Source organism: Cetorhinus maximus, unplaced genomic scaffold (assembly GCF_964194155.1).
Source record: "Cetorhinus maximus unplaced genomic scaffold, sCetMax3.hap1.1 HAP1_SCAFFOLD_2140, whole genome shotgun sequence".
Classification (NCBI taxonomy): Eukaryota; Metazoa; Chordata; class Chondrichthyes; order Lamniformes; family Cetorhinidae; genus Cetorhinus; species Cetorhinus maximus.
The window spans coordinates 38,470-55,241 of record NW_027598079.1 but is presented as its reverse complement, the minus strand read 5'-3'; the positions used below and the strand labels follow the sequence as shown (position 1 = coordinate 55,241).

Sequence of the window (16,772 nt, the reverse complement as noted above, 5' to 3'; positions counted from 1 at the left end):
GATCATCAAACTTTTAACAAACTCCCAAACTAATCTCCATTAAGGCAACAGCAACCCATAGGTTTAGCCAGACACCAGGCAAAGTATTTCCACCTTACAAGTTCAAAATGAGGTTATTTTCACTTTGGTTCCTGTGGGGCCAGTTGGAGGCTTACAGCTGCTTTTGATCTCACATTGCCCCTGCTCTGCACACGCACAAGGCAGTGGTCTTGTTATACCTAGCACAACCCGTTGAATGTAAATTTTCATTGTATCACCAGCCTCTTCTAACAATAAAACCCTTTTCATAGTACCTATTTTATTAGTAATGTAAACGTATTGCTTGGTCTCTGCTGGCTAGGGGCCAGAATTCACCCCACTTCTTGAATTCTATTTTCAGAAACGCAAATGCACCTCTACCGCCCTGTTTATATCTCAAAACTAGTCCACATCAAAGCACCCAGACTAGCCGGCTTTAATCCAATTAAGACACACCCACAGACTAAACCTCTATTTTAAAAGAAAAATGTTTTCCAATTATGTTATGTACATTAATAGCCTTATTACAATTGCACCACAAGGTGCCCTTTTTATAAGATTCCTGCATTTATTGATCATCCATAGAACCATAGAACACTACAGCACAGAAAAATAGGCCATTCGGCCCTTCTAGTCTGTGCCAAAATATTATTCCGCTTGTCCCATTGACCTGCACCCAGTCCATAACCCTCCAGACCTCTCCCATCCATGTATCTATCCAATTTATTCTTAAAACTTAAGAGTGAGCCCGCATTTACCACGTCAGAAGGCAGCTCGCGCCACACTCTCACCCTCGGGCATTTAAGGGTCAACCACATTGCTGTGGGTCTGGAGTTACGTGTAGGCCAGGCCAGGTAAGGAGGGCAGATTCCCTCCCCCTGAAGGACATTAGTGAACCAGATGGGCTTTTGCAACAATCGACAATGGTTTCACCGTCATCATCTGATTTTTCATTGAACCCAGGTCCCCAGAGCATTGCCCTGTGTCTCTGGATTACTAGCCCAGTGACAGTACCACTATGCCATCACCACCCCCTTGGAGTGAGTTAGAGATTCAGGCTAATGCTCTGAGGATAGGTGGGTTCAAATACCACCAGGCAGCTGGTGGAAATGGAATTAAGTGCCTGAAGATGGAATATCAAGCTGTTCCCAGTAAGGGTGACCCTCGAAACTAATCATCGATTGCCCCGAAATCCCATCTGGTTCACCAGCGTCCTTTCGGGGAAGGAGATCTGGCGTCCCCCTCACCCGGGTCTGGGCGACACGTCACTCCAGATCGACAGCAGCGTGGTAGGAAGGAACGTAGGATGCGAAGAAGACATAAGGGGTTGCGCAAAGCTAGGTTGAGTGAGCGGGGGGGCAGAAATTTGGCAGGTGGAGTATAATGTGGGAAAATTGTGCACTCGTCCACTTTGGCAGCAAGGGTAGAAGCTTACATTCCTTAGCGGCCCTCTGAAAGTGGCCGGGCAAGCCATGGAGGTCGAGGGCGATTAGGGTTGGGTTGGCCTTGCCAACACTGGGCACATCTCATGAGAGAACAAAACAATTCTGGCACAGATGTTCCCAATATAGGGTGTGACCTGCTCACTCCAGGCGCTAGAGACGAGGAGTAGAGTCTGACTTTGGGACAATCGATTGAGATGAGCATGACCAAGCTGTTCAGTGTGAACTAGAAGCAGGAGTTGGCCATTCTGCTCCTCGAGTCTGCTCCCCCATTCATTGAAATCCCGACTGTGGCCTCGACTCCACATTCTGCCGATCTCTTGTAACCTTTGATGCCCTTGTTAGTCAAGAATCGATCTGCATTTGCCTTATGAACATTCATTGACCCCCAGCTCCCACTGCTGTCTGGGGACGAGAGTTCCACAGACTCACAACCCTTTGAGACAGGAAAAACATGAATAAGTTCTTCTCATCTCCGTCTTCAACGGGAAATCGCTTATTTTTAAACTGCGTTCCCTCGTTCTGGTTTCTCCCACACAAGGGAAGTACCCTCTCAGCCTCCCCACCCTATCGAGCAGCCCCACCGCCACCTCAGAAACTTATATGTTTCAATAAGATCACCTCTCGTTCTTCTAAACTCCACTGGATACTTACCCAGCCCGTCCAACTGTTCCTCATAATATAACCATTGCACCCCAAGAATCAGCCACCCTCTGACGCATTTATATCTTAAACAGGGAGAGCAAAACTATGCACAGCACACTGTCGATGTGGTCTCACCAATACACTGTAGAACTGGAGCAGAACATCCTCAGATTCCATTCCACTTACAATAAACCACAACGCTCCACTTGCCTTCCCAATCGCTTGCTGTGCCTGTATACTAACTTCACCTGCTTCAGGACGCCCAGATACCTCTGTATCCTCACAGTTCTGGGACCTCTTCTCCGTCTAGGTAATATGCTGCTTTTGTAGCCTTGCTGCCAAAGTGGATGAGTTCATGTGTTCCCACATTATACTCCACCTGCCAAATTTCGGCCCCCGCTCACTCAACCTAGCTTTGTGCATCCCTTATGTCTTCTTCACATCCTACGTTCCTTCCTACTGATTGTCCTTTACCTGTTCCTGCCACCCTTTCCTGCTTGCAATGCATAAACATCTGTCTGAAACCACAGCCCCCACACCCCAGACAAATGGAGGCAGCAATGTGGAGGCTTTCCATCTCCCGTTGGTTGGTTCCAGAGTCATTTTTGTGATTGGCTTCCCGAAGGAGCCTCTCTCTAGGCTTTAAGCGCGTGTCATAAGAGGCGGCGTTGCATCTGATGCCAGTTTCTGCGCTCTGCCTGCTACTCGATCGCGATTGGCGGAGAGCGGGTGACCCATGTGACATCTCCTCCATTGTGGCGCTACTCAAAACACAACCACAGTTTTGACACCTTAGCACACAACGGTGTTAAGATAGGCCAACAAGGGTTGTGCCCAAAACCAATGCTTTAGCAAAGTCAGAAAACAGGAGGGGGGAGTGGAGAGGTGGGAGAGATTGAGAGGGAGGGGTGGGGTTGGGGGTGGGTAGGGTCATTTGGGTGCCCGGCCACGAATGGCAAGTGTGGAGGAAATTGTGGTAGCACCAGCTGTCAGAGGGGCACTGAGTTCTTGGAATGCTCCAGGAGGGTGTTGAAGAGGATAATGGCGATTTGAACAGTGCAGCCGTCACTGGACCAGTAGCCATAAGACCATAGGAGCAGAAATTAGGCCATTCGGCCCATCGAGTCTGCCCCGCCATTCAATCATGGCTGATAAGTTTCTCAACACCATTCTCCCACCTTCTCCCCGTCACCTTTGATCCCCTTATCAATCAAGAACCTACCTATCTCGGTCTTAAATACACTCAATGACCTGGCCTCCACAGCCTTCTGTGGCAATGAATTCCATAGATTCACCACTCTCTGGCTATAGAAGTTTCTCCTCATCTCCGTTCTAAAAGGTCTTCCCTTTACTCTGAGGCTGAGCCCCTCGGGTCCTAGTCTCTCCTACTAGTGGAAACATCTTCCCCACGTCCCACTCTATTCAGGCCTTTCAGTATTCTGTAAGTTTCAAGCAGATCTACCAATCTACGCCATCGGAGGCAGGTGTTGAAGGAGAACTAATGCACCTGAATTTCTTTTTTTAAGAAGACAGAAAATGCTGGACAAACTCAGCAGGTCTCGCAGCACATGTAGAGAGAGAGAAAGAGAGTTAACATTTCGAGTCCGTGTGACTCTTCCTCAGCGCTCTGCATCTAATGCATCCAAAGTTGTCTAATTCCCTTTCCAGAGTCAGGAAATGCAACAATTTCTTGCCAGTGGAGGGAACCAGATAATATGATGAAAGTTCAGTAGGATTTTGAATTGGGGATGGACAGGCACTAAAGATAGGCTATTCGCAATGAACTAATAGGTAATTAGCTAATAGACGTAATAGGCTATTCATAATTAATTTTAAGATAGTTTACTAATTTACTAAGAAGAAGCAGTTTAGATTAAGTAATTATCCAGGGAAATGTATGTGCTGCGGCATTTCAGAGTGGTTTACTGGGGACGAGCAGATGGCTGGTGTAGAGTGTGTTAACTGAGAGAGTGTTATAACAGCGAGTAACGTACTGAGGGTCAGTTTAACAGAGAAGGTGTTATAACTGTGTGTACTGCACTGAGGGTCACTGTAACAGAGAGAGTGTTATAACTGAGTGTCTTATACTGAGGGTCAGTGTAACAGAGAGAGTTTATTAACTGAGAGTCTTATACAGAGGGACATAGTCACAGAGAGAGTGTTAAACTGAGAGTCTTATACTGAGGGTCAGTGTAACAGAGAGAGTGTTAACCTGAGAATCTTATACTGAGGGTCAGTGTAACAGAGAGAGTGTTAACCTGAGAATCTTATACTGAGGGTCAGTATAACAGAGAGTGTTATAACTGAGAGTGTTATACTGAGGGAGAGAGTAACATAGAGAGCGTTATAACTGAGAGCCTTATAAAGAGGGACAGAGTAACAGAGAGAGTGTTATAACTGAGAGCCTTATACTGAGGGTCAGTGTAACAGAGAGAGTGTTATAACTGAGAGTCTTATACTGAGGGTCAGTGTAACAGAGAGAGTGTTATAACTGAGAGTCTTATACTGAGGGTCAGTGTAACAGAGAGAGTGTTATAACTGAGAGTCTTATACTGAGGGTCAGTGTAACAGAGAGAGCGTTATAACTGAGAGCCTTATACTGAGGGTCAGTGTAACAGAGAGAGTGTTATAACTGAGAGCCTTATACAGAGGGACAGAGTAACAGAGAGAGCGTTATAACTGAACATTATACTGTGGTCCAGTCTAACACTGACAGTGTTAAAACTGAGAGTATTAAATTGAGAGACAGAGTAACAGAGAGAGTGTTAAACTGAGAGTCTTATACAGAGGGACAGAGTTACAGAGAGAGTGTTATGACTGAGTCTTATACTGACGGACAGTGTATCAGAGAGATTTTTATAACTGAGAGTCTTATACAGAGGGACAGAGTAACAGAGAGTGAACGTTTCGAGTCCATGTGACTGTTCCTCAGCGCTCTGCATCTAATGCATCCAAAGTTGTCTAATGCCTTTGCAGTGTCAGGAAATGCAACAATTTCTTGCCAGTGGAGGGAACCAGATAATATGATGAAAGTTCGGTAAGATTTTGGATTGGGGTTCAACAGGCACTAAAGATAGGCTATTTGTAATGAACTAATAGGTAATTAGCTAATAGACGTAATAGGCTATTCATAATTAATTTTAAGATAGTTTACTAATTTATTAAGAAGAAGCAGTTTAGATGAAGTAATTATCCAGGGAAATATATGTGCCGCAGCATTTCAGAGTGGTTTACTGGGGACGAGCAGATGGCTGGTGTAGAGTGTGTTCATCTCAGTAGCTGGTGATGGCAGTGTTTTGCTCACTAGCTCAAGCCTCCCTCCATCCTCCCTCATTCTCCTCTGGTCCATCGTCCACCTGAAGAGGGAGGCTGAGCTCTGCCTCCACCACCCCCTCTTCCCTTGCACGGTTTCTCTGTGATTCTCTCCACAGATGGTGCCTGGGGCCTGTCTGTCTGTCTGTCTATTTATCGTCTGTCTGTCTGTCTATTTATCCCCTGTCTGTCTGTCTGTCTGTCTATTTATCGTCTGTCTGTCTGTCTATTTATCCCCTGTCTGTCTGTCTGTCTGTCTGTCTATTTATCCCCTGTCTGTCTGTCTATCTATCTATCTATCTATCTATCTATCTATCTATCTATCTATCTATCTATCTATCTATCTATCTATCTATCTATCTATCTATCTATCTATCTATCTATCTATCTGTCTATCTATCTATCTGTCTATCTATCTGTCTATCTATCTATCTATCTATCTATCTATCTATCTATCTATCTATCTATCTATCTATCTATCTATCTATCTATCTATCTGTCTATCTGTCTGTCTGTCTGTCTGTCTGTCTGTCTGTCTGTCTGTCTGTCTGTCTATCTGTCTATCTATCTATCTATCTATCTATCTATCTATCTATCTATCTATCTATCTATCTATCTATCTGTCTATCTGTCTATCTGTCTGTCTGTCTGTCTATCTATCTATCTATCTATCTATCTATCTATCTATCTATCTATCTATCTATCTATCTATCTATCTATCTATCTGTCTATCTGTCTGTCTGTCTGTCTGTCTGTCTGTCTGTCTGTCTGTCTGTCTGTCTATCTGTCTATCTATCTGTCTGTCTGTCTGTCTGTCTGTCTGTCTGTCTGTCTATCTATCTATCTATCTATCTATCTATCTATCTATCTATCTATCTATCTGTCTATCTATCTGTCTATCTATCTGTCTATCCATCTGTCTATTTATCTGTCTATTTATCTGTCTATCCATCTGTCTATCTATCTGTCTATCCATCTGTCTATTTATCTGTCTATCCATCTGTCTATCTATCTGTCTATCCATCTGTCTATTTATCTGTCTATCCATCTGTCTATCTATCTGTCTATCCATCTGTCTATTTATCTGTCTATCCATCTGTCTATTTATCTGTCTATCCATCTGTCTATTTATCTGTCTATCCATCTGTCTATTTATCTGTCTATCTATCTGTCTATCCATCTGTCTACCTATCTGTCTAGATTTTGGATCTCTGACAATGCCCCGTTTTTTCGGCTGCTTATCCCACGTGTTTTTACCGGAATAATGCTTTTCCCCATCTGATTCCTGGTACAGATTACCTCGTGACGCCGGATATCAGCGTGAGCGGGGATTCCAGCAGGTTAATGAAAGGACAGTCCGTTGAGATCCTGTGCGAGGCACCCAACTACTTCTCGGGAGCCAAGTTCTACCTGTACAAGGACAACGACCAGAACTTCATCAGCACGACTATTGCTTCCTCGCGCCTGGTCCGCTCCCACTTCAAACTTCACCACATCACGAAAGAGGACCAAGGCAACTACTCCTGCTCGTACCAGGCAGACATCGTTGGAAAGCACTTCAACTCCTCCCGCAGTGACCCCATATACCTTACGGTGATCGGTGAGTAGCGCTGAGCACCACCGGCTGCTCTTTATTCCATGTGGGCGTCTCTGGCTGGGTCAGGGGTTTTCCAGGATCTTGACTCTGCGACAGTGAAGGAACGGCCGATATATTTCCAAGTCGGGATGGTGAGTGGCTCGGAGGGGAACTTCCAGGTGGTGGTGTTCCCCGTGTGTCTGCTGCCCTTGTCCTTCTAGGTGGTAGAGGTCGTGGGTTTGGAAGGTGCTGTGGAAGGAGCCTTGGTGAGTTCCTGCAGTGCATCTTGTAGATGGTACACACACTGCTGCTACTGTACGTCGGTGGTGGAGGGAGTGAATGTTTGTGGATGAGGTGCCAATCAAGCGGGACTGCTTTATCCTGGATGGTGTCGAGCTTCTTGAGTGTTGTGGGAGCTGCACTCATCCAGGCAGGTGGAGAGTATCCCATCACACTCCTGACTTGTTCCTTGTGGATGGTGGACAGGCTTTGGGGGAGTCAGTGGGTGAGTGACTCTCCGCAGGATTCCCAGCCTCTAAGCTGCTCTTGTAGCCACAGTATTCATATGGCTGGTCCCAGTTCAGTTTCTGGTCAATGGTAACCCCCCCAGGAGGTTGTTGGTGGGGGATTCAGCGATGGTAGTGCCATTGAAAGTTCAGGGGCGATGGGCTGCACTTTCTGGTGTTGGAGATGGTCATTGCCTGGCACTTGTGTGGCGCGAGTGCTACTTGCCACTTGTCAGCACAAGTCCGGATATTGGTCCAGGTCCTGCTGCATTTGGACATGGACTGCCTCCGTATCTGAGGAATCAGATGCAGGCCAGAGCAGTTAAGGACAGCAGGTTTCCTTCCCTAAAGGTATGAGTAAAGCAGATGGGTTTCGATGACAATCATCGTGATAGAAATGATGGCAGCAGTTCAGCCATTTCATGCAGTTGCAAAAACACCTTCATACCGAATTGGCTGCAGTAAGTACTGTCCAATACGTGGAACATGTATGTTAGATTGTTCGATATAGTGCCCCAATATTAATATTCGGCTGCCTTGGCATCAGCGGGAGTGAAGAGACTGAGGGGGGTGCATTAGAAAGTGTGAGCATAGGAACATATGGCCTAGGAGGCAGGAGTAAGTCCTTTGAACTTGCAACACCACTCAAAAGATCATGGTTCAACTGGTCATCTCCCACTTTCCTGTCTTCCCCCCCACCCCACCCCCCGTTAATGTTTGACCCCCTCGCATCATAAAAAACGATGTAACTCAGCCTTGAATAAATGTTAACGCCCAGCCTCCACTACCTCCTGTGGAAGAGAACTCTACTTTCTCTCAGAGAGAGGAAAAAACATCCCCTTTTCTCTGTAATTGACAGAGAGACCTTGTGTTCTTGAAACATGTTCCCTCGTTCTAGTTTCCCAGACGAAAGGAAACATTCTCCCAGTATCCACTCGCTCCAATTCCCTCAAGACCTTCCATGTTTCAATAAGATCTCCCCTCGTTCTTCTGATTTCCCATGGGTCCCCGTTTAACCTTTATCCCCGGATAGTCATTAGCATAGTTGCAGACTTCAGGAGGGCAAGGCTCCTGGACCTGGTGGACCACACCCTATGGTCCTAAAGGGAATGACTGGAGAGATAGTGGGTGGATTGGTTGCAATCTTGCAAAGCTCCACCTAGATTCTGGTAAGTCCCCAGCGGATTGGAAAGCCGAAAGTGTGAGACTTGCTGAGAAAATATATTCTGTCGAAACATTTCATCTTGCGCCCAACAGGACAGTTGCCCCGAGGAGTGCGAGATGTAAAGAATCGATAACATGTCTTTATTTTCAGCAACATGTTCAAGTTCTGTATCGCCAAACGGCTATTTGTAACACAACTAATACGGAAAGGAGGGAGGCTGAGAGCAGGGAACTGCAGGCCAGTTAGTCTTAACAGCTGGGGAAATGCGAAATCCATGACTGAGTAGGTACGCCTTTAGATAATCATAATGCAATCCGGGAGAATCAACAAGATTTTGCGAAAGGGAGATAATTTTTGAAAAACGAATTGGAGCACTTTAAGGATGTAACAAACAGGGGCAGTAAAGGGGAACCAGTAGATGTGGTGACCTTGGATTTTGATAATGTGCCTGATAAAGAGCGCAATATAAAAGACCATGGGGGCAGAGGGTGATATATTAGCATGGATAGGAGATTGGCTGACTAACAGGAAACAAGGGAGTCCGGACAAATGGACCATTTTCTGGTTGTCAAACCATAACTCGTGGAGCACCGCAGGGATCGTTGCTGGGGCCTCAGCTATTTACAATCGATATGAATGACTTGGATGGAGGGACTGACTGTATTGCAGCCAAAGCTGCTGAGGTTAAAAACAGACTGAAACGAAAAGTCTGCGGGGGTTAGGTGAGTGGGCAAGACATTGGCAAACGGAGTACAAAGTGAGGTTGTCCATTTTAGAAGCAGAATGGAGAAGCAAAACATTACCAAAATAGAGAGAGGTCGCAGAATGCTACTGTGCAGAGGGAACTTGGTTTCCTAGTACGTGAATCACACAAGGTTAGCATGCAGCTATAGCAGATAGGAAGTCAGCGGCAAGGCCAGCATTTATTGACCAAATTGCTCACACCGCTGTCAGAGACGGAGTTCCAGGATTTTGACCCAGCGGCAGTGAAGGAACGGCTGACTATATATCCAAGTCAGGATGGTGAGTGGCTTGGAGGGGGACTTCCAGGTGGTGGGGTTCCCCATGTGTCTGTTGCCCTTGTCCTTCTCGATGGGATTGGAAGCTGCTGCCTCAGGAGCCTTGGTGGGTTCCTGCAGCACATCTTGTAGACGTTGAGGGTTGGGGATTCGGCGATGGTCACGTCTTTGAATGTCAAGGGGCGATGGTTAGATTCTCTCTTGTTGGTGATGGTCATTGTCTGGCACTGATGTGGCAACAAATGTTACTTGCCCTTTATTGCAAGGGGGAATGAGATATAAATGTCGGGAAGTTTTGGTATAACAGTACAGGGCGTTGGTGAGACCACACCTGGAGTATTGTGTACAGCCTTGGTCTCCTTACCTGAGGACGGGTATACTTACATTGGGAGCAGTGCAGAGAATTTTCACTAGGCTGCTTTCTGGGATGAAAGGGTTGTCTTATGAGGAAAGCTGGAGCACGTTGGGCCTATACTCATTGGGTTTTAGAAGAATGAGAGGTGATCTGTTTGATGCACATGGTATCCTGCGGGGGCATTGACAAGGTAGACACCGGGAGGTTTTTGCCTCCCGCGGGGGTGTCGAGAAGCAGGGGGCACGGTTTAACATTAACGGGTCTCCCATTTAAGACGGAGGTGAGGAGGAATTGCTTCTCTCAGTTAGTCTCTGGAATTCTCTTCCCCAGAGGGCGCAGGAGGCTGGTTGACTGAATATATCCAACGCTGAGTTAGACCAGATTTTTGGATGGCAAGAGAGTCAAGCATCATTGGGGGGTGGGGGGGGGAGGGCGGGGGGTGTGGTGGTGTGTGGGGGGCAGGCAGGAAAACGGAGTTAAGGCCACAAGCGGATCAGCCATGAAGTAGGCTCGATGGACCGAATGGCCTGCTCTGTTTCCAGTTCTTGCCTTCTTGATGATGAAGGGTGAATTGAGCAGACGGATGGAAGATGGGATCGAATTTGGAGACGTGTTCGGTGCTGCGGTTGGGAGGGACTAACACAGGAAGACAATATATGATGAATTGTACGAGGCTGAGCGCCTGGTGGGAGGATACACCTTGCTGGTCAAATTCACATACCTTTGAAGGTGGCCCATTGTGTTGATAAAGCAATTGAAAGCAAATATGGGTCGCATAGGTAATAGGGGCAGGAGGAGGCCATTCTGCCCCTTGCCGTTCAACTAGGTCAGGGCTGATCATCTACCTGAACACAATTGCCCCGCATTAATCCCATATCCATTGATGTCATTGGTACCTGGACATCTATCAACCTCTGCCTTGAACATACTCGATGACTGAGCTTCCTCAGCCCTCTGGGGTAGAGAATTCTAATGGCTTACCACCCCCCCGAGTGAAGAAATTCACCTACATCTCAATCCTAACGGCCAACCCCTTGTTCTGAGACTGTGTACCCTGGTTCTAGACACCCGCCCTCCCTAGCAAAGAGGGAATCATCCTTCCTGCATCATTGAATGTGTTAAGTGTGTTAGTATAGCGTGTTGAACTGCTATTACCGCATTCTGCTATCTTACCTTTACGCGCTATTGGCACCTTCTTTAGCCTTTAACACTCCCTTTGTGTTGCGTCCATGACATCTTTATCAATATGTCCTGAGCTCCCCCCTTGATCCCTGTAAGAATGTTGGGTCCCTCAATGAGAACACCTCTCGCTTCTAAACCCTATGGAGCACATGCGCCGACTCCTCAATCTCTCCTTACGAGGCAATCCCGCCATCCCAGGAATTCGTCCGGTGGCCCCTCGGCCGCACTCCCTCGATGGCAATTACATCCTTCATAAGAAGTGTTGAGATGAGCGCTTGAAAAGCCGTAGCAGGTGCTGGAAAAATGGGGTTAGAATAGTTAGGTGTATGATGGCTGCATGGACATGATGGGCTGAAGGGCCTGCTTCTGTGCTGCATAACTCGATGGTAAGGAGGCCAAAGCTCTAGGCAATACTCCAGGTGTGGTCAAGCCAAGACACAATTGTGTCTCTGCACAAATGCAGCAAAACATCTGCAATTGCGACTCGAATCCTCTTGTGATAAAGACCAACATGCCAATTCCCTTCCTCAGTCCCCTTACTTGCACCGTACTTCCTGTCATATAGTCACCAGAACTGTCTCCAGTACTCTAGTTGCAGTATAACTCGTGTTTTCCACCCCACCCAACTTCTGTACTAGGGATAAGGCGAAATAGGGGCAGATTTTGGATTCATCTCAGTCAGAGCTGCCCATCCCTTGAACATTTCAAGCAACCATACTGTAGGAGTCACATGTAGGCCAAACCCAAAGCGCATGTCCTTCCCTAAAGGCTATTAGGATTTTGCAACAATTGCTGATAGACGGTTAACAGCAACGAGGCTAGCTTTAGAATTGCAGATTTATTAGTTGAGTATCAATCCCCACTGGCTGCTGGTGAACTCACGTCCACCAGACCACTAGCCTGGGACTTTGGGATTACTAGCCCAGTGATGTTACCGTTACACCACCATCTCCCCAGAGGGCTAATTTCCAACTGGCCGGGCTAACGTGTTTCCTCTCTTGCAGATGACGTGGCACTCCGCTTAGTCAACGGAGAGAACGACTGCTCGGGCACCGTTCAGGTGTACTACAACGCAACCTGGGGTTCGGTGTGCGGCGAATTCTGGGGCATCACGGACGTGCAGGTGGTCTGCAGGCAGCTTGGCTGCGGTTTTGCCAAGGGGCAAATGGACCCGTCGCAGTTCGCCGACATCCAGAAACCCATCTGGCTGAGCATGGTCCAGTGCAGCGGCGCCGAGGCCCACCTGTGGGTCTGTCCGGCGAGAGCCTGGATCAGCGGGATCAGCTGCGATCGATTGAACGGGGCTACTGCCACGTGCTCTGGTAATGCCCGCGCGTACAGGGTCGTTTTTGCCTTTTCCTGCTCCCAGTATTAAAATGAATCGAGCACATGCACACACATACACATAACACTCCCAGCGATGCCTGCTTAGTTCCGACACTGCCAACAGACCTCAGGAACCATGTAATGCATTGGAAATTAAAATTCCCTCAAAAGTTGCCCATAATGCGAATTCTACAAAAAAAAAACTTACAGAATATATTTCAGCAAAACTGGAGTCCAGGAGTCATTGCATCCATCCACCCAGCATCATTTTATATCCACAGTCATACTCAGCCACTGCAGATGCTTATGTACATACGTAAGCAGTGTTATTTTACACAAGTTCCTGTGCGCGAGTGTCTACACTTGCCCTTTAAGCGTGCTGGGCCGCTAGTCACTAGCGATGGTGCGGAATGTACAATCTGGGCGGGCGAATGGAGTGGCGGATGTGCTGGGGGTGGGGGTGAGGTCCGGTTCCCCTTCCAAGTCACTCGCCCTCGAACGATATCGGCCGTCCCCTTCGCTGCCTCTGGGTCCAGACCCTGGACTTCCCTCCCTCCCTCCCTCACCGCGCTGAGGGTGTGTACTCACGCCCCCGCAGAGGCTCCAGAAGGCAACTCACCAGCACCTTCTCAAGGCCCTGCGAGAGACGGGCAACAAAGCGCTAAACCCGGCCAGCGACAGCCGCACCCCATGAACGAAAATGCAAAAAAGTTGGGGGGTGGGGTGCAGGTCTGCTCAACGCTGGGACGGTCTTGATAGGCCGAATGCTCCCCCCCACTCCGCCCCAGCTCGGGTTGTTTTGTGTGTGCGCGAAACCGTCTCCTGGGGTCCACCCTTGATTCACCCCTTGAACATAAAGCTGGGGTCTTGGGGGTTGGGGGTGGGGATCGGTCAGTTTTCAGGCAATGGGAATTGGTCAATATCTACGAGGGAGACATGGAAGTATCTCTCCGGGGTTAGAGAGGGAGACAGACGATCGGCAATATGCGTGGAGAGAATGACCAAGTCCCGGAGAGATCGGAGGATCACAGAATCACACACACAGTGCAGAAGAGGCCCTTCGGCCCATCGAGTCTGCACCGACACGTGAGAAACACCTGACCTACCTACCTAATCCCATTTACCAGCACTTGGCCCCATAGCCTTGAATGTTTATGACATGCCAAGTGCTCATCCAGGTACTTTTTAAAGGATGTGAGGCTAACCCGCCTCCACCACCCTCCCAGGCAGCGCATTCCAGACCCTCACCACCCTCTGGGTAAAAATGTTTTTCCTCACATCCCCCCCCCTAAACCTCCTGCCCCTCAACTTGAACTTGTGTCCCCTTATGACTGACCCTTCAACTAAGGGGAACAGCTGCTCCCTATCCACCCGTCCATGCCCTTCATAATCTTGTACACCTCGATCAGGTCGCCACTCAGTCTTCTCTGCTCCAACGGAAACAACCCAAGTCTATCCAACCTCTCTTCATAACTTAAATGTTTCATCCCAGGCAACATCCTGGTGAATCTCCTCTGCACCCCCTCCAGCGCAATCACATCCTTCCTATAATGTGGCGACCAGAACTGCACCCGGTACTCCAGCTGTGGCCTCACCGAGGTTCTATACAACTCCAACATGACCTCCCTACTTTTGTAATCTATGCCTCGATTGATAAAGGCAAGTGCTGCATATTCTTTTTTCACCACCCCACTAACATATCCCTCTGCCTTCAGAGATCTATGGACACACATGTCAAGGTCCCTTTGTTCCTCAGAACTTCCTAGTGTCATGCCGTTCATTGAATACTTCCTTGTCAAATTACTCCTTCCAAAGTGTAGCACCTCACACTTTTCAGGGTTAAATTCCATCTGCCACTTATCGGCCTGAGATGGCGGCATAGTGATAATATCAGTGGACCCGTGATACAGGGGCCTCAGGCTAATGTGCAAGGGACATGGGTTATACAGACTGATCCTCAACCCCCACCTCCCTCCACCACCCCCCCAACCCAATTTAAGCATGGGAGAAGCTAAGGAGTCAACCCTACATGAACTACCTAGACCGTTCCAAGCAATTGAACCCAGGCAGTTGGCGGCCTAATGGTCATCACACTAGTCATGTGACTAGTTGAGTTAAGTGATGTGGAGGGTAGGCAGGCTTTGGGGAGTCAGGAGAGGAGTTACTCGCCGCAGAATTCCCAGCCTCTGACCTGCTCTTGTAGGCACAGGGACATAGGGATGCAGGAACAGGAGTGGGCTATTCAGCCCATCGAGCCTGTTCCTGTGATGTGCTGGCCCTGGAGAGGGTCCAGAGGAGGTTCATGAGAATGATCCCAGGAATGAAAGGCTTAACATGTGAGGAATGTTTGAGGACTCTGGGTCTATACTCGATGGAGTTTAGAAGGATGAGGGGGGATCTGATTGAAAATTACAGAATACTGAAAGGCCTGGATAGAGTGGACGTGGGGAAGATGTTTCCATTAGCAGGAGAGACCAGGACCCGAGGACACAGCCTCAGAGTAAAGGGAAGACCTTTTAGAACAGAGATGAGGAGAAACTTCTTTCGCTAGAGTGTGGGTGAATCTATGGAATTCATTGCCACAGAAGGCTGTGGAGGCCAGGTCATTGAGTGTATTTAAGACCGAGATAGATAGGTTCTTGATTGGTAAGGGGATCAAAGTTACGGGGAGAAGGCGGGAGAATGGGGTTGAGAAACCTATCAGCCATGATTGAATGGCGGAGCAGACTCGATGGGCCGATTGGCCTAATTTCTGCTCCTAGGTCTTATGTCCATCATTGGATTATCTCATGGCTGATCATCTACCTCTCCGCCACTTTCCCACACTATCTTCATAAGCATCGATGTCATTAGTCTCCAGATGTTCACTCTTGATCGTGGCCAATGATTGAGCTTCCACAACCCTCTTGGCTGGGAATCCCAAAGATTCACCCCCCACCCCATCTGAGTGAAGAAATCCTTCCTCACCCCAGCCCATTACCCTGACATTCGGTCCCCCCCAGTTCTAGGCTCACCAGCCAAATTGTGCATCCAACCTTCATCCACCCTGTCACGCCCTGTAAGATTTTCCTAGGTTTGAGTGAGGCTACCCCTCATCCTTCGGAACTCCAGGGAATACAGACCCTGTCCCCCCCCAGTCTCTCCTCATAAGAAATCCCAACACCCCAGTGATTAATCTGGTGTACCTCCATTGTGCAGGATTTATGTGGGGGTGGGGTTCAGCTCAGTTTCTGGTCAATGGTAACCACCCTCACCCCCAGGATGTTGATAGTTGGTAACTCAGCGATGGTAATGGTATTGAATGCCAAGGGGAGATGGTTAGATTCGCTCTTGTTGGAGATGGCCATTGCCTGGCACTTGGGCGGCCTGAAGGTTACTTGCCACTGGTCAGCCCAAGCCTGAATGTTGTCCAAGTTTTGATGGAGATCGGCACGGGGGTTTGGGGCTAGAAAACTGAGGCGCCATTTTGTCACTTGCACGTCCGGGAAATGGCGCAATTTTCCCATCTAAGACCTCTTGGACACCTTGCAGTAACGTCCCTCTGCATTGGATGATGCTGGCAGCTAGCACAGGGTGATTCTTTGGAATTCTCTACCCCAGAGGGCTGTGGAAACTCAGTCAGTGAGTTTCGAGAGAGAAGTCGATGGGTTTCTGGGGACCAGTGACGTCAAGGGATATGGAGGTATCGCGGGAAAGTGGCGGAGAGGTCGATGACCTGCCAGGAGCCAATTCAATGGCGGAGAAGGCTCGATGGGCTGAATGGCCCACCCCTGTCCCTGTGTCCCTCTGTCCCTGTGTCTACAAGAGCAGGTCAGAGGCTGGGAATTGTGCAGCGAGTAACTCACCTCCTGACTCTTCCCCAAAGCTTACCTGCCTCCTACATCGCTTAACTCAATTGGTTGCATGACTAGTGAGTGGAGCAGAAGGCCACCATCGGCCTGGGTTCAGTTGCTTGGCACCATAAGAGACCATAAGACATAGGAGCAGAAATTAGGCCATTCGGCCCATTGAGTCTGCTCCGCCATTCAATCATGGCTGATAAGTTTCTCAACCCCATTCTCCCGCCTTCTCCCCATAACCTTTGATCCCCTTACCAATCAAGAACCTATCTATCTCGGTCTTAAATACACTCAATGACCTGGCCTCCACAGCCTTCTGGGGCCATGAATTCCATAGATTCACCACTCTCTGGCTAAAGAAGTTTCTCCTCATCTCTGTTCTAAAAG

The 16,772-nt window shown here is 48.2% G+C and overlaps 1 protein-coding gene across 1 annotated transcript; it reads left to right on the top strand.

Moving 5' to 3' along the window:
• Positions 1-6,711: 6,711 nt before the first annotated feature.
• On the top strand, positions 6,712-12,739 carry LOC144677023 (scavenger receptor cysteine-rich type 1 protein M130-like; the record flags this gene model as incomplete). Its single annotated transcript, XM_078537299.1, has 2 exons — positions 6,712-7,017; positions 12,225-12,739. Coding segments are annotated over 2 exons (677 nt in total), but the record flags the coding sequence as incomplete, so codon positions are not given.
• Positions 12,740-16,772: the final 4,033 nt, after the last annotated feature.